The sequence below is a fragment of the Excalfactoria chinensis genome, chromosome 22, assembly GCF_039878825.1.
Source record: "Excalfactoria chinensis isolate bCotChi1 chromosome 22, bCotChi1.hap2, whole genome shotgun sequence".
Taxonomy (NCBI): Eukaryota; Metazoa; Chordata; class Aves; order Galliformes; family Phasianidae; genus Excalfactoria; species Excalfactoria chinensis.
In genome coordinates this window covers 2099068-2121406 of record NC_092846.1, presented here as the reverse complement: position 1 = coordinate 2121406, position 22339 = coordinate 2099068, and the positions used below count along the sequence as shown (strand labels likewise).

Here is a 22339-nt window from a genome sequence, read left to right as displayed (position 1 = left end):
CTCCTTTCTCCTCCCCCCCCACCCCCCCCCCCCCCTCCTCAGCTCTCACTTCTCTGCGAGGACTTTTTTGGATCGAAGCCACTGGGGCAGCGTTGCAAACATGGGGCAGGGTTCAGACACAAGGGGGGGGGGGGGGGGGGGGCTGGTTGCACAACGTGCCCCCTGCCCCAGGTCCGAGCAGGGGAGGGCAGGATGGGGACAGCACTATGACTTGGGGGGGGGAACGAGGCTGGGGATTTAATTCGGATTAAACCCCAAACCCTCAAGCGCTGGGGCTGATCTACAGGGGAAACTCTGCCCCCCAGGTGGGCAGTGAGCGTTGCAGCCCCCACCGGTGCCCCGAACCCACGCTGTCCAAGAGTGGGGCGGCAGCAGTACCCCCCCCTACCCCCCCTCATTCATTTCCAGGATGAAGTTTCCATACTTCAGACCCCCGCTGTGTCCGGCGCAGCGCATGGAGCCCCCGATACGCTGAGTTGCGTAGCGGACGGGACGGAGGGGAAAGAGAGGGGGATAAGGGGGGGAACGGCGGAGCGCTTCGCCTTTAACGAAGCGGGGAGGGTTTGGGGGGGACGGGCGGTACCGCCCCCGCGATGGCGGCGGGGAAGGAGCGAGCGAGCGGGCGGGCAGAGGGAGAAGCTCCCCGGTGCAGCCCGGCCGGTGTGCGGGGCGCGGGGTGCTGAGCCGGGGTCCGGCACCCCCGGTCCCCACCGGCACCGGGGCGCTCCGTAAGGCTCCGGCGCAATCCCGGCTCATCCTCCGCTGCTTTCCGGGTGCGCTCCCGGCTCAGCCCCGCAGCCAATCCCCCCCCATCCCCGCACCATGCCCGAGCAGCTCAGCGTGGCCGAGTTTTTGGCCGTGACCGGCGAGGATCTGAGCTCCCCCGCAGCCGCCGCTTTTGCATCCAAGCTGCAGAAGTGCCGAGGGGCTGTGGGGGCTCTGGAGGAGGTGAGTGGGGTTGGGTTGTGTTGGGTTGGGGGGTGGGTTTGGGCTCTGCTCCCTTCTGAGTGCACTCCTTGATTCTTTATCCCGAGCATTGCTGGGTGCTGCTGTGGGAAGGCAGAGCTGAAGGGATTTGGGGGCGGTGGGCTTCTGTTTGCATTGCTCCGAGCGCTCGGGGACACCCCCTCCGACCCCCCCCCCTGCTTTGGGACCCTTGAGCTGTTGGCATCCTCCAGCCCATGATTTCCTGAGGCCAAGAGCTGCAGTTTGGGGCCAAACCTCCCCGTTACAGCCCAGCTGGTCCTCCAGCTCTGGGCACTGCCCTGGGGCTGGCTCTGCCCCCAGCATCACGGCTCAGGGCTGAAAGCTGCTACACCCCGATGTGTTACTGGGCCTCACTGCTCTCAGAGCCAGGGGAGGATTTTTAGCCCCCCCCACCCCAAAAAGCCCCATCAGTATTGGTGGGGCTCAGGCGGGCTGCATTCATCCCCCTCTCCACACTCCTGCCTCCAACAGAGGCTGTTTGCAGCTGGTCCCGCATCCTCTGCCAACTCCTCTTAGCAAAGGAATGGCTTTGAAGGGCAGCCAGTGCTTACAGCCCCCTCCACCCCCCCCCCCAATTACAGTCCCCAGGCTGGGAACCCAGGGCTGGATGGTGGGATGGTGGGGGGCATCCTGAATTAATGTGCTCTTGGCTGGCAGGGGGGAGGCAGCTTCGGGCAGGAGGAAGCAGCAGGAATTTTGTTTGGCTGCTCAGCTTCCCTGGGGAGGCTGTGATTTAGGGGAAGGGGGACGGGGGTTTGTTGGGGGGGGAGGGTGGGCTGAGTGCTGGCACTGGTGACAGTGGCTCTGGGGTGTTTGGGGCTGCAGGGAAGGATGCGTCCAGCTGAACTCTGATCCACCTCATTAGCACCCCATGTTACTGCTGGCACCTCGGGATGTGGGAGGGAGTGAGGATGCCTGCTATGGTGCTGCCAGGTTTGAGCCCAGGAGGGGACAGCATGTCCCATGAGCACCCCAGAGGCTGTGGGGCTGCCAAGGTTCCCCCTCTTCTACTTGCTTGTCTGAAGCTGTGCCATGCCTCAGTTTCCCTCATAGGCTTACAGTGGGCTGTTCTGTTGCCTCCTGAGTGTCTCGTTGTGGTTTTGGGGTTGATGGGGCAGAAGCTGCATCCCATGGAAGCTTGGACTTGGAGAGAAGAGGGGGTGCAAGGCACGGGGCAGGGGGGTCTGGAGGCTGGGACTCTGCAGGGTGGCTGTGGTGGGGGATGCACTGCTCCTTCTCCGGGCGGCACGGCGAGGGGGGGCCAAAGAATGACCCCATTGAGCAGTGTGTGCTGGGTGGGGGTGGCTGCGCTGCAGGTGCGGCTCCATCCCTCTCTCCATCCCCATAGGGAATCCCTTGTCACTGATGTGGCTCCGTTCCCTTCTCCACACTGTCCCTAGTTCTTGCTCTGTGCCACCCTGTGTTCCCCATGGGGATGGGGGGGGGGGAACAGCCCCCATCCCAAAGCACTGCAGAGGCTGAGTCCCCCAGATGGGCAGTGCCTGTGTGCACCCTGAGCCTCCGGTGCTGCCTCAGTTTCTCCTCCCTGAGGCTGTGCTGGGATGCTGTGTGGCTGAGGGCAGAGCCATGCCTGGGGGCTCACAAGCATCACTGATGGTGTCACCCCCACTCCAAACCTGGGGCTGCTCTGCACTACTCTATGGCACAATCATGAGGAGCACAGGGGCTTCCAGTATCCCCCCATGGTGTCCCTATGAGAGCCTTCGGGGGGGTTCTGCTTCTCCCTGACCCCCACAACCCATCTAGAGGGGGGGGCCTCTGTGCTTCTCAGGAGTGGAGCCGGGCTGACCCCGCTGTCAGGAAACGGACCTTGACATCAGCCCCAAAACCTTCCCAGAGAGCAAGAAAGAGAGAGAAAGCTCTTTATTGCAATTCCTCTGCGGTTTCATCCCTCGCCCTTCTCACTGTTCACGCCCTCCAAATATTTCCAGCCTGTTATCATGCCTCTGCTACCTGCAGCGCAGCCAAGCCACCCTTAACCCTTTCCTGCTGGCTGGGACTGCTTGCACGGCTCTGTCTGCCTCTGAGCAGTGCTATGGGGCTGGGGTTGGTGTTGGGTTTTGTTTGTGACGCATCTGAACCTGTGCAAGAGGAGACTGCAGAAAGCTGCATCCCTGGCTGTGGGATCTGCTTTGCTTCTGGCCCATCAGCAGGATGTGGGGCCGGGGTTTGGCTCTGCCCCGGGTCCCTGCATGGAGCTGGGGGCCTTGGTGTGCCCCTTATGCTGTGCCTGATCCTGTGCTATGGGTGTGAGTGCTGGTGTAGCAGGAGCAGCCTGATGCAGCCGTGCTCCATGGTGGGATACCTTCATTTTCCCCTTGGTTGGAGTGAACCCCTGTGGGAGCTCTGGAGGCATTTTCACAGCTGCTGGGAGCTTGGATCCAAACCAATTGGGGCTGCAGCATCCTCAGCACGGATCCTGCCCTGCTGGTGCCTCCTGTCCCCGCACTGCACCCCACTCTCCCAGACTGACAGGGTTTGGTGCTTTGCTTTCTCAGAGCCTGGATGGGGACCAAGCCATACTGCAGAGGATCAGGAAATATGTGAAAGCCATCCACGTCTCCGGGCTCAGTAAGTGGTGCTTTGAGGGGGATGTTGGGCATCTCTGGTCTAAGACAGTGCCATCCTCCAGCTGTGCCATGGGTGGTGGCCCTGGGGACTTGTCCCATGCAGCCTGGCCTTGTGCTGGGGCTGAAAAGGGTTTAGCAAAGGAAACCTTGGGATGGTGGTTGAAAGGAGCATCGCCACCATCCTCTGCTCCAAAGCTCAGCTCAGCTGGAATGGATGGGGACACAGTGATGGTGCTGGTGGCACCTCGCAGTGTGGTCTCCTGGGGCCGCCCCATGGCCATCCCAGCCTCACTGTGTCCCCTACCCCCAACCTTGGCACAGCCCATGTGGAAAATGAGGAGCAATACAGCGAAGCCCTGGAGAACTTTGGCAACAACCACCTCTCACAGAACAACCACGAGCTCTCCACCGGCTTCCTCAACCTGGCCGTCTTCACCCGCGAGGTCACTGCCCTCTTCAAGAACCTGGTGAGCATGGAGGGGGGACAACATACAGCCCTACGTGGCCCTCCCCATCCCACTATGGGGAGGTGACCCCATGCAGCCCTACATGGCCCTCCCCATCCCACCATGGGGAGGTGACCCCATGCAGCCCTACATGACCCTCCCCATCCCATCCTCCCCTCAGGATCACGCTTACAGGACACCCCATTCCCCCTTTGCTGCACTTTCCATCTCAGTCCCAAGGTACCAGCGCTGTGTTTTGCCATACGGTTAGAGCTGGTTTTTTTTTAATGCTGTTTTTCCCCCCAATTTCTTTCTGTTTTTGCTTCTTTTTTTTCCCACATCTCTGATCTCGCTTGCCAAGAAATAAATCAAAGCCATGCTGAGCCGTGCAGTGGGGCCGTGGGGAGCAGCAGAGGCAGCTGGAAGGGGGGGGGGGGGCTGTGCTCAGCCTGGCGTCTCTTTGCTCCAAACCAACTTTCTTATTTCCCTTTTTCCCCAGCACTGTGAGCTCACGAGAAGATCTGGGAGCCTGTTTTTGTGCTGGGTTGGGAGCTGGCTCCGTGTGCATCCACATGGTGCACCCCATGCTGCATTCTTGCTGCTCTCCTCTCCAACCCCTTTTTGAAGCCCCCCCCCAACCCCTCCTAAAATGGGGTCTGTAGCCTTTGGCTCTGCTTAAGGAACAGACTCGTTGTTGCTGCCCTTCCCCCAGCAGGAATTTCAGATTTCAGCATCCTCCTTTCCCACTTACCCCAGCACGGGCCTCTCTGCTCCTCTCCTTCCCCATCTCATCCCATCCATCCCGGCTGGAGCCCCGTAATCCATGGGCTCTATGGGGAACCCATTCAGGGAAGGAGCTGAACTGGTTCCCTGGCTGAGGGCAGCTCAGCACCTCACCCCACGTGCTGCAGCCGTGGGAACAGCTGCCCACAGCCCCAACCCCTCCTGGGGCTGCGGGGTCTGTAGCCCTGCACACCTGGAAGGATGCACCCCATTTCCCATCCCTTAGGGACAGATCCTGCCCCTGGAGCTGAGGTTCTCCTGTTGTCGGGGAACAAAACCCCACTGGGAAGCCTTTATAAGGCTGAGCAAGGTTGTTTTGTGGCATCGGAGCTTCCTATCTGATGCCACCGCTGCCTAAAACTATGTTGGCATTGCACTGAGCCCCCAAATTGGTCAGAGAAGGGCACTGAGACGGCCCTATCCCCCTGCCTGAGGAGGGGGCACCTTGGGAAGCCATCTGACATCAGGAGGGCTGTGGGACCGGTGGCACTGCGGGATGTGGGGGGACGGGGATGGGATGGCGATGGGGGGGAGCAGCTCTGGGTCTGGCAGCCGCAGCGCTGATGTGGTTTGTGGGAAGGGCTGCACGTCAGACATCTTGCAGCCAGCTCCAGCAAGCTGCAGCCTGCCCTGCCGGCAGCTCTCAGCCTGCTTAACCCTTCCTGGGGCAGCCGATGAGATGGGAGGGTCCCAGCTAGAAAGGACCCTGCGCTCCGATGTGGGGATGCTCGTGGGGTAACCCTGTGCCCATCTCTCCCCTTTCCAGGTGCAGAACCTGAACAACATCGTCTCCTTCCCCCTGGACAGCCTGCTGAAGGGGCAGCTGAAGGACAGCCGCATGGTGGGTCCCCACCTTGTGCTCCTTGCGCAGCCTTTGGCACCCGTGGTGCAAAGCAAAGTGCCCACCCTTGGGTGCCACCAGGTCACCACCTCCTGTCCCTTCGTCACCTCTAAGGGCTGCTGTCCCCTCTCTCCTTTTGCCACAGGACTCCAAGAAGCAGATTGAAAAGGCCTGGAAGGATTACGAGACCAAAGTGTAAGCGACCTGCTGCCTCCAGCAAAACCCACCTAATCCCCCTCTGCACAAAGGTGTTTTGTTCCATACGGGCCCTGCTCTAGCCTTGCCCAGCTATAGAGCCTGGGGATGCTTCTGCTCTATCCCTGCCCCATCCCAACCCCTCTACAGCTCCAGGGGGATCCCCCCAATGCAGAGCCATCCCCAACGTCCCCTCTGGTGCAGGGCTGCCCCCAACCCAGCTCTGTGTCACCCTGCAGGGGGAAGATGGAGAAGGAGAAGGAACGTGCCCGCCTGGCCGGGGTCATCCAGGCTGAGCCGTCGGCAGCGGAGGTGGCTGAGGACACACAGAAGGAGAGGAGGCTCTTCCAGCTCCACATGTGTGAGGTGGGGGCTGCGCTGGGAAGGGGGGGGGGGTCGGGGATAGCTGTGGTCAGGGTGGTGTAGGGATGCTGGGGTCGTTTCCTGCCCAAGCAGGGAGGCTCCCAAGTGTCCCCAGGTACCGATGGCACCGATGTAGGACAGACTCAGTGCCACCCCCCCAACCTACCCCAGCGCTGTCCCCTCCCCTCTGGGAGCACAGGGTGAATGGGGAGGAGGCAGTGCCTGCTCCAGGGTCGGGGCTGTTGCTGGGGCTGGGTCTGATGAGTCACTGCTTTGAATAGCACCACTGTGAAATAAATAACAGCACATGGAAACGGCCCGGATGGGGAGGGGTTGCTTGCAGCAGTCCTACAGCGAATGGCTGCATGGAAGTGGGGCGCATCTCCCCACAGTGCAGCTGGGAGCATCCCCATGTGGGTCTCAGCCTGCTGTTCCCCCCAATATGGGACATGGGGAGGTCCCCACAAAGCCACTGTCACCCATTTGCTTCCCCAGCCATGGGGAATTGCCACCACCCCTCCTGCTCCCTGCAGGTAGGACGTGGGGTGCTCCCAGGGGCTCCATCCCATTGCTGTTCCCCATGAACCCCCCCCGGCTGGCACTGGCTGCCTTCCCCTCTGCTCACCTCTGAAATCACAGCACAGGGAGGGGGGGGAGCCTGACCCCACAGCTGTGTGGGGCTGCAGCCCAGCTCACAGCAGGGAAGCTCTACTTCTGGGGCTCGTGTGCCCCATTGGCTCAGGGTCTTTCTGCCTGCAGGTGATGGCAGGGTTTGATGCACAAAAACATCACATTTTTCCCCCCCTTCTTTTTGTTTTTATCCTCCTTGAACCGAGTTGTGTTTGGGTTATTTATTAACTCCAGAAGCAATAAGCAGTGAGAGCAACGTGCTGGGCTGCAAGCCCTGGGGCCTGCCTCGCTCCTTCAGCTTCCCAGGGCTTGGAGACTTTCCAAAGCCAGGATTCTGGGGGTGGTCCCTGCCTGCAAACCCACCTCGTGGCTCCTCTCCTTGAAGCCCAGCCAGCAATCTAACCCTTCTGCCTGCAGGGTGAGGGCTGGTCCTCATCCCATTGCCTACAACCTGCTGCCTTCTGCCCCCCCCCAGTACCTGCTGAAAGCCAGTGAGAGCCAGATGAAGCAAGGGCCGGATTTCCTGCAAAGCCTCATCAAGTTTTTCCATGCTCAGCACAAGTAGGTGCTCGTCCCTGGGAGCGTTTGTGGGGCTTCGGGGATGGTCCCGTCCCCATTGTGGGGACTGAGTGACCCCCCAGAGCTGTGGGGAGGATGCTGGGCAGGGCTCGTTGCTGTCTGGTTGGGATTGTTGGCTCGGGGAGCTGCAGATGTGTCTGTAAGGGCTGGGGGAAGGGGCTTGGCTGGGGATGTATGCGATGATTCGGTTTCTGGATGGGTTTCCAGGGATGAGTTCAGCTCTGCTGTTAGCTCAGAGCTCGCAGCATTTGGAGCATGGGAATGGCCCCTATTTCTTTTCCTGCTGTACGCTGGGGGTGTTAGTGCTGTGTCAGCTTCTCCAGCAGGGAAACTGAGGCAGAGAAGGAGCGGTGGTGATGCCCTCAGCTGGGATGCCACCCCCAGGTCCAGCATCTGATCTCTAGCAGAGAGAGATCAGCTTGAGGCCAATCCTGTCCCAAACACCGCAGCTATTTGGGGGTACCTGACCTCCACGGGCTGCATTTGGCCTTCAGCAGCATCTCTCCATCTCCCGTTCGTAGAGGAGCTGCAAACAAGAGCAGCTTCCCCAGGCGGCTGCAGCCATCCCCTGCCACGTCCTCACTAAATAACCTCTTTTTCTCCTTTCTCCCCCATTTGCATCTTAATTGCATGAAACAAATGCCCAGTTTCTTCCAAGACGGCTGGAAGGCTGCCCAGAACCTCTACCCCTTCATCGAGAAGCTGGCTGTGTCCCTCCACTCAGTGAGTCCCCCCCACCTCCCATCCATAGGGGATGTGTCCCTGAGCTGCCACCCCCCCCCCAAATGACATCAGCCACCTCCCATTCCAGCTCCACCAAGCACAAGAGGAGGAGGTGAAGCAGCTGACTCAGACCCGTGATGCTCTCCGCAGCATCCTGCAGCTGGAGAGCAAGGAGGTGAGAGCCAGCTGGGGGGGGTGTGTGTGTGTTCTAAGTGAGCCCCTTTATCTTGGGGACAGGGAAGCAAGAGCTGAGGGACGTACTTGGAGGAGCAGAGTAGGAGGGAGAGCTCTGTGGGAGGAGGACATCCATAAGAGAATGTCATTAAGGAGGAGGATGTCCATGGGAATGGAGCAGAAGGGATGCTTAGAGGGCATCCATGGGAGGATATCCACAGGGAAGGATGGTGTCCATAGGAAGGTATCATCAAGGAGAGCATCCGTGGGTGTAGAGCAGGAGGGATGCGTGGAAAAGGGTGTTGATGGGAGGATATCCCTAGGGAGGACATGGTCTGTAGAAGTAGCACAGGAGGGGGATGCTTGGAGGTAGATATCCATGGGGAGGCATCCACAGTGAGGAGGGCAGCCAGGAGAGGAGAGCATCCATGGGAGCAGGGCAGGAGGGATGCTTGGAGGAGGACATTGATAGGGGTGAGCAGAGAGATGACTGGGGGAAGGTGTCCATAGGAGGACATCCATGGGGAGTAGGACATCATGGTAGCAGGGCAGGAGGGATGCTTGGAGGGGATGGGGATCTCTGCCCACGTGAGCTGTGCTCTGCAGAGTGAGATCCCTCAGGAGTTTGGCCACCTCTCCCTCTCTCACGGTGCTTTTAAAATGAGCCTTTTTAATTACTTTTCCTTTTTTTTTTCCCCTGATGAGCTCAGGAAAACCTGAGCAGGAAGAACTCTGGCAGTGGCTACAGCATCCACCAGCACCAAGGGAACAAACAGTACGGGACAGAGAAGTCAGGATTCCTGTACAAGAAGAGTGATGGGTGAGGATGAGTGTTATTTACCCTGACTGTTCTCATGGGAGAGCCCAAGGTGGACTCATTTGGATGAGGATTTTGGTGTTGCCAGACCCTCGGGAGCTGTTGGTCCTCTCTGGTTTGAAGCTGTTTGCTCTGTGAGGTACAAGAGGCACAAGCCCAGATCCAGAAAGCCATTAAACCTCTGCTTGGGGGCTGCTGCGGGTGGTGTGGGGACAGATGGATGTGGTTGGGGTTGTGTTGATGAGTCCTCGCTCCTCCTCAGGATCCGCAAAGTGTGGCAGAAGAGGAAGTGTGGTGTCAAGTACGGCTGCCTGACCATCTCCCACAGCACGGTGAGCATCCAACCCCACGCGCACCATAGGGGGGAATCTGGGGTGCTGCTGGCCGGGATGGTGCATGGTAGCACACAGTGCAACCCAAACTGAGAGCCCAGTTTGCACCATGTGCTGAGCACTGGTGGGAGTTGTGCAGTGTAGGGCTGGGGGATGCCCTAAAGCCATGCAGCACTCAATGGCCTTTGGGGACGTGACTCCAGGTCTAGGTTTTTCTCCATTCGGTCCGGTTTTTCACCATTTCAAGTGTCCTATTTGCACCCCACAAGCCACCAGCCCGTGCTGCACATTGGTGCGCGTTGGTGGGAGGGAATGGTGTTCTCCATGGGGGCAGCGAGGTGGGCGTTGAGGGTCCAGAGGGGCCCAAAGGATCTGGGGTGACTTTTGGGACGTGCTGCCCTCTGGCGGTGGAGGCTGCGAACTGCAGCAGGGACAGAATCCGCTGGAGGGACGCGTCCCATTGACACGTTCCTATCGCCCGTCCTACAAAGCCAGAGGGACTGAGCCTCTGCTTGTCCTAAGAGGGACCCCCGGGGATGGTTGTGCATGCTTGGTGATGCGCATCACATCCCTCATCAGCTCCCTTCTCCCCATCCTTTCACTCGCTTCTATCCTGGTGCCTGGCAGATCAACCGTCCCCCTGTAAAGCTGAACCTGCTCACCTGCCAGGTGCGGCCCCACGCAGAGGAGAAGAAATGCTTCGACCTGGTGACACGTGAGTGCCGCCACCCCGTCCCCATGTGTGTCCACTTGTGGGTCCCTGCAGCAGACCTGGGACACAAGGGCACGTAGATGGCTGTGAGCTTGGGGCTGAGATAGGTTGGGTTGTGGTGATGGAAAAGGGATGTGCAGGGACTGTTTTTAAAGCAGCCCTTTGCTGCTGAACATCCCTTCTTGCAGTTTTGTCCTTTCCTAAATGCCCTGCTCCTCTCTTTCCCCATCCCTGCAGACAACAGGACGTACCACTTCCAAGCAGAGGATGAGCAGGAGTGCGTTGTGTAAGTCCTGTGAGCGTGCAAAAGCATTGCAGGGCTGCACCCTCTGCTCCCAGCAGTGCCCTCCTGCATCCCTGCTCTGCTCCCCCTGCCCAGGTGGGTCTCGGTGCTGCAGAACAGCAAAGATGAAGCCCTGAGCAATGCTTTCAAAGGCGAACCAAACGGCGGGGCGGCCTCAGCAGGCAGTGGGGCGGATGGCAGCGTGCAGGAGCTGACCAAGCTGGTCATCAGCGAGGTGAAGAACATGCCAGGCAACAAGCAGTGCTGTGACTGCGGGGCGCCGGGTACGTTGGGACTCTGGGAGGTTGGGAGGTGGGGGGCCAGGAGGTGATGCTGAGCCCCCCCCCCCAACCCTGCAGACCCCACGTGGCTCTCCACCAACCTGGGCATCCTGACGTGCATTGAGTGCTCCGGCATCCACCGGGAGCTGGGTGTGCACTACTCCCGTATCCAGTCCCTCACCCTGGATGTCCTCAGCACCTCTGAGCTGCTGGTAAGGGGCTCCCTGCACCTTGTGGGGGGGGGAGGTTTGCATCTGCTGGGTGTCCCCCTCTGCTTGGGGTCTGGGTGCAGATTTCAACCTTCCTCCTCTCTCTGCTCTGCACCCACTGCTCACAGCTGCCCTCCGTTTGCCCAGCTGTGACTTACAGTCCCCCATGTGGTGCTGTAGGGATGCAGGGAGCCCTGGGAAGTGATGAGGGGATGTTGGCAACCCCCCTTCCCCCCCCCAGGACCCCCTTCCTCCTCTAACAGACCTCTCCTATGAGAGAGTCTCATCCCTGGGGATGGTGGATGGGAAGATCCTGCGTGGATCTGGTGAACTCCCCTCTCCAGGATGAGGAAGGGGCATTGCAGGGGGGCAGGATTTGGGGAGCAGGGGGAGGCCCTTCCACGCATCACACTCACACCCTCTGCCATGTCACCCCAGCTGGCTGTCAGCGTTGGGAACACACGCTTTAATGAGATCATGGAGGCCACGCTGCCCACGCAGGACTGCCCCAAGCCCTCAGCTGGCAGCGATATGTGAGTCTGGGGGAGTGCAGGGTGGGTAGATGGGAAGTTTCCTCCCTCCCCTCCCCTCCCAGTCCCTATGAGAAAGCTCAAGGTTGGGTCACCCCGCTGTCCCCACTGCTCTTTGGGTCCTGCACCTTTCACAGAGGTCTCTTCCCTGCTCTGGCACTGTGGGAGGAGGCAGGAAGGTGTGGGGACCCCACTGTGATGCTGCCCTCCCTGCAGGAGTGCACGCAAGGAGTTCATCGTGGCCAAATACATGGAGAGGCGCTTCGTGCAGCGGGGGGGGCCCAATGAGCCCCACCGGCTCCGGGATGCCATCCACAACCGTGACCTCCTGGCCCTGCTGCAGGCCTTTGCTGAAGGACACGACCTGACCAAGCCCTTGGCCAGCCCCGAGGGCCAGGTGAGCTGTGTGCATCCCAAAAGTCCCCCCCAAAACCCCATCTCTGTGGGTTGGAGCATCCTTGGGGTCAGCCATCCCCACTGCCTCCTTGCAGCAGGACACAGGTGAGCTGGCTCTGCATGTGGCCGTACGCTGCGCGGACCGATCGTCCCTCCCGCTGGTGGACTTCATCATCCAGAACGGGTGCGTCCCATCGTGTCCCGCTGGCAAACCCGGATGGTGCTGCAGCATCCCCATAAGGTGCTGAGCTGCTCCTGGCTCTGTGCAGGGGGACGCTGGACCGGGTGACGCAGGATGGGAACACGGCGCTGCACTACGGCGCGCTCTACAACCAACCCAACTGCATCAAGCTGCTGCTGAAGGGCAAAGCCGCCTATGGGACGGGTATGGGGCTGAGATATGGGGCTGTGGGGCTGGGGGGAGCGGGGTGCTACCCAGGCTGCAGCCCCCATCCCCTTTGTGCAGTGAACGCAGCGGGTGAGACGGCGCTGGATGTGGCACGGAGGCTGAAGCACAGCGAGTGCGAGGAGCTGGTAGGGGGGGGCATGGGGATGGTGTAGGGGTAGGGGGCACTTGGATCTCCCCCCCCTTCTATACACTGTGCTGAGACCCTGCTGTGGTGCAGCTGGAGCAGGCGCAGGCGGGGAAGCTCTCCCTGCAGGTCCACGTGGACTACGATTGGGAACCAGCCCAGGACTACACCTATGACAGCGAGGATGAGCTGGAGGAGAAGGTGGCTGTGATGGGGGGCAGGGAGGGGAGGACCCTGTGGGCACAGCAATGGGACGGGGTGGGGGGTAGGAAGGGGTGTGGGTGGGGTGAGAAGGAGCAGGAGGGTGTGGGGGTACAGTGCAGAACTGGGGTGAAATGGTGCACATAGGTTGGGGGGGCTGTAGGGGTGCAGTGGTGCAATTGGAGAGGGGTGTAGGGGTACAGAATTGGGGTGAAATAGAGCAGGTGGGTTGGGGGAGCTGTAGGGGTGAAGAATTGGGGTGTGATGATGCAAGAAGCCCACCAGCATCTCTGGGTCTGACCCATAGGTGAGCCCCCTGCAGCGCTCATTCAAGGGCCCCTCACCATTGGCTGCCAGCCCCCCACCTGCCTGCCCCCCCCCACCACGCTGGAGCTGCACCGGTATGGACATCACCAACCAGACCTACGAGAGCATCCTGGTGGCCTCCCGTCCCGCACCACGCCGGGCGCACAGCGAGGAGCTGCCCCCTCCTCTGCCCCTCAAAAACCCCACACGGGGCGGCCCCCGCTCTAAGCACAGCCCCACGGGTGAGTCTGGATGGGGGGGTGGTGTTGGAACCTGTGGGATTCTGGCTGTGCTTGGAGCCATGACACCAGCCTCGAGGTCCCCATCACGTCCCCATTGTGTCCCCCCAACCCCAGAGCGCCCCGAGCTCCCCCGGCAGACGTCAGAGCCTCACTTTGCTGGTTTGATGGAGACCCCCGCACCGCGCAGCCTCTCCTCCTCCTCCTCCTCCTCCTCCTGCAGTGCGGGGGCTCTGGAGGGTACAGCTGTGCCCCCCCCAGCTGCCAGCACCCGCAGCCCCCCTGAAGCACGAAGGGCGGCTTATTGGGAGACACGGTCAGAGACGGAGAGTGGAGGCACACGGAGAGGGATGGAGCTGAGTGCCCCCTCCCCCGGGCAGCCCCCGCTGGGTGCTGTGACCCCCGATGTCACCCCCGTCAAGTTTGGGTAGGGAGGCGTGTATGGGGGGTGTTGGGTGGGGGGTGCAGCCATTGCATGGGATCAGGGCTCCACACTGTGGTGTGGAACCCCACATTGTGCATGGGGTGGGGGGGGGGAGGCTGGAGCAAAGAGGTCACCATTCCACTGCTGGGGGCTGAGAACATGGGAGGGGACAGGGGAAGCATGGGGGGGAGGGGTGTCCCTAGAGGTGACACAGGTTCTTAAGGGAGGGGACACCAATAGGGCCAGATGGGAAGTGACCTAAATGTTGTTCTGTCCCTATTTGGGAATGATTTGAGGGAGGGTGGGGGCTGCTGGTGGCTGTCAGCGTCCCCCCAATGCTAAAGGTCCTTCTCCATCACCACCTCAGGTGACACCCTACTCCCTTGGGTCCCGTTGTGGTGGGGGGCAGACAGGAGATGGCAGGGGGGGGTTGATGTGGTCCCCAATGTCCCCTCAGCTCTGAGAGCACCCGCTCCTACCGGCGCATCAGTGGTGTGGTGGGCAAAGCCACCCCCCCCCAGAGCCCTGAGGACCCCACTCCCAGCAAGGTGCCCCCCGTGCCCATGCCCCGACGCTTTGCCCCGGTAGGTGTCACAGCTGGTGGGGGAAGGGGGGTGGTCAGAGAGGGTACAATATATGGGGGAGCATCCTTGCTGCTCTCTTCCCAGGATGGAGGGATTGGGGGGTTCACATGTAATGTGGGGTGGGGGTGCTGCTGCCCCCTCCTCACTGACCCCATTCCCGGTGCAGGCCAAGGGGAGGCAGAAGCGGGTAAAGGCAGTGGTGGACTGTAAGGGAGACAAGGCACGGGAGCTGACCTTCTCCAAAGGGGAGGTGATCGTGGTGACACGGGAGGAGGATGAGCAGAGCTGGGTGAGCACTGCATGCCATGCCCCCCCCCATCCTACCCCCCAACCCCTCTATCCTTGCATTTCCTTCCTTCTGGAGTGTGCTGCTGGGTGACACCCAGTCTAGGGGGGGTTCACCTGGGTGCCATGTCTCTCTCCCTGTGATACACAACATGACTCCCCCTCTCTCTGCACCCCCAGGTTGGCTTCATTGAAGGCGATGGCTCCCGCACTGGTGTCTTTCCTGCCAGCTTCGTGCACCTCCTGCAGGACTGACTGCATCCCCATGGTGGCCTATGGGGGGGGGGCTGTGGCCATCCTCCATCCCGTCTCTGCCGCCATCCTCTCTGGCATCTGGTCCGTACCATGGCACCGTGCTGGATGCTGCCCTCCAGGGGGACTTGGGGACCCCCGTGTTGGGAAGATCCCCCCTGGATGGTGGCTTTGGAGAGCCCAAGAGCTGCCACCCCCCCCCCCCGTGGCCATTGGGCAGAGAATGGACCACACTTACAACACTGGTGGCATAAGATTTGTGGGCTCAGCCCCTCCTGGAGCTGCAGGGATTTGGGGCTGGGGGCTGCCCCTCAACCTCCCTTCCCTCACCCTCCCTTCCCTAAGGGGGGGATGGAATGCAGCCCCCAGTCTTTGTGGGGTCAGCTGCCATGTGCCACCTCTCCCACAGCTGTGAATTGGTTGCGATGGGTAGGAAACAAGATCAAGCTTTTCTCCATCACTTTAAGGATTTGAGGAGGGGGGGTTGGGGGTTGTAACTCCAGCCTGCCCCCACCTCCTGTCTCTGAGAGCCTTAAATGCCTTAACACCTCTCCAAAACCCCCCACCAACCGTCCTTCAGGTGGGTGCTGGTCACCGCCTGGCCATGGGGAGGGGGGTCTCAAGGTTGGGGGGGGAATGAGGGGTGCTCCACGGGGCCTTTCTGTAGCTGCTTTCTGGGACCAACATTCCCCCATCCCTGTGATTTATCCCCATCCACCTCGTTGGACGTCGGACGTTTCATCTCAAAGGAAGAAAACTCTCGGTCGGGTCGGTTTGTTTTTTTCATGTTTTTCTCTCTCTCATTTCTAATAAAACCATCCTTTTGTAATAACTTCCTGCTGTGCAGTCCCTGTTTCAACCCCCTCACCCCCCTTCCTTGGGTGCTGTCCCTCCATCCTGATGCTGGGCTCCTTACAGGCGATGGGATGGATGCACCAGCAGCACCAGTGGCTGGCTGTGTGTCCCCACTGCAGCAGCATCCTTCCCTCCCAGCTTCCTGCTCTGCCTTTGCTCAGTGTTGGGCTCTGGGCCGTGCAAACACCACCAGCACTTCACCACTGGGGTATCCCTGCAGCTCAGCCCCCGCTGTGCTCCATTGGGGCCGTCGGTGCTGCAGGACGGCGGTGCCACGGGCTGAAGTCCAGGCTCCCCCACCGTGCAATGTTTGCAGCGACTTGCATCAAGTCTGCGTGGCTCCGGGCAGCACCGAGGCCACGTCCCAGCGCCCTCCCACTGCCAACCTTGTGCTCCGGCACCTCCTGGAGCCCCCCTGAGCTTCCCCCGGCCCCGAAGGGCGCAGCGTCCCCATTGCATCGCCTCCCCCCAGCGCTGCAATCTTTGTCCTGCTCCTGCTCCGGGTTATATTTAGCCCTGCCCCGTGTTATTTCGCTTGCCTGGCAGGAGTTTATAACTGGCCGGGACAGCCACACCTCCTTTCTGCTTTCCTCCCTTGCTTTCCTTCCTTCTCTTTTCCCCTTTTCCTCTCCTTGCTCCGCTCCGTGCCCCTGCCCCATGCCTGCTGCTCCCACCTCAGACCCACCATTTGCTCCTGCAACCACCAAAGCCTAGAACTCTGCAAGCTTCCAGCATGGGGCCTGCTGAGGAGCTGGTCCGGATTGCCAAGAAATTGGATAAGATGGTGGCCAGGAAGAGCACGGTAAGGCAGGCAGGGCTGCGAGTGCAATGTTTGCACACGCGTGCAGTCGTTGCATGCGTTGCGTTCTTGCACAGGGGTGTGATATTTGCACCCTTGGGCCCGTTTGCACGCGGGTGCAAGATTTGCATGTCTTGCCTGTTTGCACGCGTGTGCTGCCTTTGCAGACATGTGCAGGCGTGTTTGGAGGGTGCAGCAAGGCTTGGGATGGGGAAGGGAGGGAAAGCACAGACTTCCCCAAGGTGGGGTGGGAGGAGGAGGAGGAGGGAGCTTTGCTCTGCCTCCACTGCTGCTGGTGCTCACTGAGCACCCCAAGGTGCTGCCCAGCCCAGGACTGTGGAGCTGGAGCAGGCACCCATGGGGGCACCCCATTGCTTGAGGTCATGGGGATGGGGTGTTGTGAAGGGGTCCTGGGTGGGGGCTGGTGGCTCTGAGCACCCCTCGGTGTGGGACCATTATGGGTGACAGGTGCTTGGAGCCCAGCCACCAGCACCCAGTGTGGGTTAGGGCTGGCACCACGAGCTCAGCGACGTGCAAAGGAAAACTTGATAGAGGGTGGGAGCAGCACCCCCAGCACCCCAAGTACAGCAGTGCCTTTTGTAGCCATGCAAAGGGAGGGGGCTCCCATGCAGCTCAGGACACAGCCCTGCTCCCTGTGCACCAGGTGAGGACCCAGCGGCGATCTGGTTCTATGTGGGGGGAGGAATGGAGGACAGCCCAGCCCTCAATGTTAATATTTGACTGTTCCAGCCGGACTTTGCCCTGGCAAGGTGCAGGCTGCCCTGCAGGGCTCACAGCGGTGCCATCCTCCCAAAGCATCTGCTTTTGGGGATGCTAAAAATGCAGTAACTCAGACCCTGCAGCAGCCACGTGGGCAGTTTGCTCTTCCCTTTGCAATTACCCTTCTCAGTAGTTTCCCTTACTAGGAATGAGCCCGTGGCTCACAGGTGACCTTGCCCAGCCTCAGGCTGTGGTTTCGGCCCCCCATCCCTCCTGCTTTACCCCACTTTGGGGAAGGGACAGAGCTGGGAGGTAGCATGGGGATGTCCCCTGTGCTGGGAGCTCTGAGCAATACAACTCCACCGTGCTACCTGCGCCCTCCGTCTGTTTCTGCAGCTCTAAAAATACCAGAGAGGAAGATGAGCCCATGCAGAGCCATGCTGGGATATATATAACCCCACAGGCACCGTGTGCCCAAGGGCCAGGCTGGGAACCTGGTGCCACGTGGCCCTTGGGGATGCACTGCTGTCCCCAGCCCTTCCCATGGGCACAGGTTTGGGTTTGATGGGAGCATCACTGGTGATGGGCACACGGTCATGAGCACTCCAGGGACCCCTCAGGTGTCCCCACTTTGATGGTAGATCCTCTATGGGTCTTGTGTTCCTCCCTCTGCCGTAGGAAGGGGCTCTGGACCTGCTCAAGTCCCTCACTGGTTACACCATGACCATCCAGCTGCTGCAGGTGAGAGGGGTCGGGGGGCCTGGGTGAGGTTGGTGCTCATCCCAACCCCACCAATGGGGGAAGGTGACCCTATAACACCCTATAACACCCCATAACACCCTATAACACCCTATAACACCCTATAACACCCTATAACACCCACCCCCAGACCACGCGCATTGGGGTGGCCGTCAACTCGGTGCGGAAGCACTGCTCGGATGAAGAGGTGGTGGCCTCAGCCAAGATTCTCATCAAGAACTGGAAGAGGCTGCTGGGTGAGCTGGGCAGAAAACCACCCCCAAAATGCCCATAGCGGGGTCCTGGTGCCCCCAGCCCCACATCCCACACTGGGGTGAGGTTTGGTGTGTGCCGTGCCTGTCACCCCCACTCCATCTCCAGAGTCCTCTGCCCCCCCAAAGAAGGAGAAGGACACAGATGGGGAGAAGGAGAAGAAGGAGAAAGAGAAGAGGTTGGATGTCCCCAGTCCCAGTGAAGGGGCGAACCCCCAACCAGTGAAGCACCCCAAGAACCCGACCGAGAAGCACAGAGAGAAGCACAAGGACAGGTGTGGGATTCAGTGCCTGGTGCAGTGCCACAGAGCCAGGATTTCCATTTCCTTGTGCCAAAGGGGGGGCTGTTCAGGGCTGCTTGCTAAGCCACCCCACTCTCTCTGTCTGCAGGAAGCCCAGCAAGTCCGGCTCCCACGCAGCACCCCCAAAGGGCCACCCCACTGACCCCAACCCAGAGAGGTACCCATCGACCTCCCCTTGAATGCAGGGCACAATGGAGGGGTTGGGGAGCACTTTACTGGTGGGGGTGGGCAGGACCCAATGCCACGGGGGTGCTGGGAGTTGAGAGCATCCCCCAATTTCCTTTGTGCTTTGCCATGAAGGGAGCCCAGCACCAGGCGGAGCCCCACTGCGCCCTCGAAGAAATCACCTCTGGATGGCAAGAAGGAGAGGTGGGGGCCCTGAGCTGGGCTGGGGGGGAACTCCAGACCCACCACTTGGTCCCTATTGCTGTGCACTCACACTGGGCTGCTCCTGCCAGGAGGGACTCTGCTGACTCACGGTCCTCGGCCACATCCTCCTCTTCCTCCCCGCAGAAGAGACCCTCAGGAGAGAGGTATGGAGGGGGCACCCCCAGCTCTGCGTCTGCCAGAGATGGGCTCAGGGATGGGCACTGTGGTGGTGGTGGGGGCTGCTGGTGCCAACCTCCCCACCCCTGGCACTGCTGGGGATGCTCTGACCATGGGACACTCTTTGCATGCCCCATCGCTGGTCTCACCACTGCCATCCCCCCCTTTTCACCCCCAGGAGACCCTCAGCAGGTGCCAACCCCTCACCAGCTCCCAACAGCTCCCGGCGCAGCTCCAGCGACAGCAATGGAGACAGGTAGGATCCATCTGTCCCCCCACCATGAGTCTGTTGTGCCCCCAAGCTGTGCGGGACCCCAAAACCTCCCTGTGCCTCCACAGAGCCAACAGCAACAAGGGCAAAGTGGAGACGCCGCGGACCCCCGGCAGCCCCTCCTTCTCACCCAGCATCTGCCTCCTTCCCCCCTGCTACCTGACCGGGGACTCTGTGCGGGACAAATGCATTGAGATGCTGACGGCTGCGCTGCGCATGGATGGTGAGTGGGGTGGGGTGGTGAGGGGTGTTTGGCCCCAAAGGAGATGCCTGGGGTCTTGGGTGAGGGGTCTGGATGTGGTCATTGGAAAGGGTTAAGTTTTTAGAAGGACAAGTTTGGGGGCACAGACCCCATTAAGTTTCCATTGAGTTTCCATTGACTTTCTCTTGAGTGCCCCATTGGGTGTCCCATTGGGTGCCTCAGTGGATGCCCCATTCAGTTTCCCATGGGGTTTCCATTGCATTTCCCATTGGAGACTCCCCATTGGATGCTCTGTGGGCGCAGAACGAGGCCCTTCTGGTTCCAACCCCATCACCACCCCCTCCTCTCCCTGCAGATGACTACAAGGAGTTTGGTGTCAACTGTGAGAAGATGGCATCTGAGATCGAAGATCATATCCTTTGTGGTCCCCGGGCTGCGGCTGCTGTGGGGTCCTGGGGTGGGGGACAGGGACAAGGTGGTGGAAACAGGGCCAGGATGGGTACAGGGGGTGAGGAGTGCTGACAAGACCTGCCTGGCCCCGCTGCCTGCAGAGGGAGCCCCGAGCCCATACTAAAGGCTGATGCTGAGCATCCTCAGGCTGCTCCATCCCACCTGCTCCCACCCTGGTGCTGCACGTCCCCAGTCCCCCTGCTTGGGGACTTTCACCTTAGGGAATGAAATAAGCGCCCCTTCCCAAGCCCAAGGCATCCTTACTGCTGTGGGTGCTGGGTTCTGGTCCAGCATCCGGGCTGTGCCGTTCTACTGGGACATGGCCACATCCTGATCACCCCCAACTTCATGCTTTGGGGTCTCCCCCTTGGCCACGATCAGCCCCAGAGACCACTCCTCCTCCAGCAATTTGATTTCCTTGACCGGCCCCACATATCTTCCAGGAACTGAAGAGCACAGACATGAAGTATCGCAACCGGGTGCGGAGCAGGATCAGCAACCTGAAGGACCCCAAGAACCCCAACCTGCGGAGGAACGTGTTGTGTGGGGCCATCGCACCTGCCCTCATTGCCCGTATGACCGCCGAAGGTGCACAGAGCTGTAGGGTTGAGGATGGGGTGCTCGATCCCCTGGGTGGGTTTGGATCCCTTAGCAAACATGGAGCGGGATCAGGTTGGATAGTAGGAAAAGCCCAATGGCAGTGCACTGGAATAGGCTGCTCAGGGAGGTGGTGGAGGGGTTCAAGAGCTGTGGAGATGTGGCAGCTAGGGGGCATGGTCAGTAGGCACGATGGTGGGCTTGGGTTGGGTTGGACTCGGTCATCTTGAAGGTCTTTTCCAACCTGAATGATTCTACAAGTGGCCACGGTGGGGATGGATTTGGACTTCATGACCTTAGAGGTCTTCTCCGACAGTGCCAGCCCAAATCTGCTGAGATGGAGGATGAAGGCCTCCAGGCTTGGCACCCATGGGTGGTGACCAAAGGGTGCTGACCTGGTCCCCTTATGGCAGGAGATGGCCAGCGATGAGCTGAAGGAGCTGCGCCAACGCCATGACCCAGGAGGCCATTCGTGAGCACCAGATGGCCTAAACGGGTGGCACCGTCACCGACCTCTTCCAGTGCGGCAAGTGCAAGAAGAAAGAACTGCACCTACAACCAGGTGAGCCCCGCACACCCAGGAGACCCCAACCCATAATCAAGGGGGAATCATCAATGTCCTGCTGACCCGGGCCCCCTGCTCCCTGTCCCAGGTGCAGACCCGCAGTGCTGATGAGCCCATGACGACGTTCGTGCTGTGCAATGAATGTGGGAACCGCTGGAAGGTGCGTACTGGGTTGGGGGGGGGGGGGCTCAGCATCCCCCACCCCGACCCATTTTGGGATGCTGGTCCCCCTTGCTGCCCCCTGACCCCATTGTGGACACTGATGTGGTGCTGCTGCCATGTGCTCCAGGACCCCAAAGTGGGGCTGGCAGGGCCCCACAGCACTGCCCAGCGATGGGACGGGCTGCCCCCCAACCCTGGGCTCTGCTTCCCTTGCAGTTCTGCTGATGGCGCCCAATGGGGCTGGAGGGGACGTGACATGGAGGGGATGTGGTGACAGAACATTGCAGTGGGAATGAGGGAGCAATGGGGTGGCCTCAGCCCCCCCCTGTTCCCCATCCCATTGCACTGCGATCCCTGGAGCCTCCCACTGGTTTGCTTGGGAAGAACCCAGTGAATTTGAGCCTTTTGCACTGGGAGACTGGATTGGTGCGGTTTGGTTTGGGGGCAGGAAGAATGCTGCCCCATGGATGTGGGGCTGGGAAAGGGCCTCAAACCCTTCCTTCCCCTTGTCCTACTGAGTGCAGTGGGAGGGAATGGAGGGTTGGTGGCATTGGTGTCTGGATGCTGGTGCCGTGCTGCTGCATCCCTCTGCTCCGTGCCATATGGACTGTCCACCTTGGGAAAGAAGAAAGGATGGGAGGAGTGGGAAGAAGGACTCCAGCTATGGCAATAAAAGCACGAGCTGTCTGTAGCACTGAGTGCTTTCTGAAGGGGAAATCAGTGCCCGTGCCTCAGCTTCCTCCAGGTTGCTCCTCTGCAGTGGGGAGGAGGTGATGTGGGATTTGGCTCTGAGTTGGGTTTGCACAGCCAAGGGGTTGGGGGGTCTCCATGGGCAGAGGGAAAGCACATCCCCAAAGGCTCAAGGATGTTTATTCCCAGATTTGGATGCTGTTTGCCCCATTCTCCTGCACCCTGGTGGTTCTGAGAGGGGCCGTGAACCTCCACACTGCTGGGAAAACACCTTGGACTTTGGTACTCGTTAGCATATCAAGGTCATTAGCGAGCCAAGAAGGCAATTAGTTCCACTTGTGAGATGTGGCTGCAATTAAGGAATAGGGTGGATGAATAAAACATCGGTGCAACTGACAGCACTGCAGAAAGGTCCAAGCAATAGCAAGAGAGAGCAGAGAGAGCACAGCCCCGCATCGCTGTGCTGTGGGTAGC

The 22339-nt window shown here is 60.3% G+C and overlaps 2 protein-coding genes across 3 annotated transcripts; both read left to right on the top strand.

Annotated features, from left to right (window-relative positions):
• The first annotated feature begins 633 nt into the window (after positions 1-633).
• On the top strand, positions 634-15523 carry ASAP3 (ArfGAP with SH3 domain, ankyrin repeat and PH domain 3). 2 transcript variants are annotated; one of them, XM_072355616.1, is made up of 26 exons: positions 634-948; positions 3507-3579; positions 3900-4045; positions 5574-5648; positions 5794-5843; positions 6083-6209; positions 7312-7397; positions 8063-8138; positions 8227-8313; positions 9023-9132; positions 9392-9461; positions 10089-10176; positions 10411-10459; positions 10553-10740; positions 10816-10949; positions 11385-11479; positions 11693-11873; positions 11968-12056; positions 12142-12257; positions 12339-12406; positions 12499-12606; positions 12914-13154; positions 13269-13578; positions 14033-14159; positions 14326-14448; positions 14625-15523. In XM_072355616.1, exons 1-26 carry the CDS (start codon positions 823-825, stop codon positions 14697-14699), a joined length of 3018 nt encoding a protein of 1005 aa, XP_072211717.1. In that variant the 5' UTR covers positions 634-822; the 3' UTR covers positions 14700-15523. The 2 variants fall into 2 exon arrangements, with proteins under 2 accessions (XP_072211717.1, XP_072211718.1); XM_072355617.1 differs by having other exon boundaries at positions 688-948; positions 11971-12056.
• A 438-nt stretch (positions 15524-15961) lies between these two features.
• LOC140261727 (transcription elongation factor A protein 3-like) lies at positions 15962-21845 on the top strand. Its single transcript, XM_072355484.1, has 14 exons — positions 15962-16353; positions 17749-17811; positions 17960-18065; positions 18190-18355; positions 18471-18539; positions 18683-18751; positions 18841-18915; positions 19107-19184; positions 19268-19422; positions 19757-19818; positions 20289-20437; positions 20861-21010; positions 21102-21173; positions 21392-21845. The coding sequence occupies exons 1-12, from the start codon at positions 16285-16287 to the stop codon at positions 20922-20924; spliced, it is 1125 nt and encodes a 374-aa protein (XP_072211585.1). The 5' UTR covers positions 15962-16284; the 3' UTR covers positions 20925-21010; positions 21102-21173; positions 21392-21845.
• Positions 21846-22339: the final 494 nt, after the last annotated feature.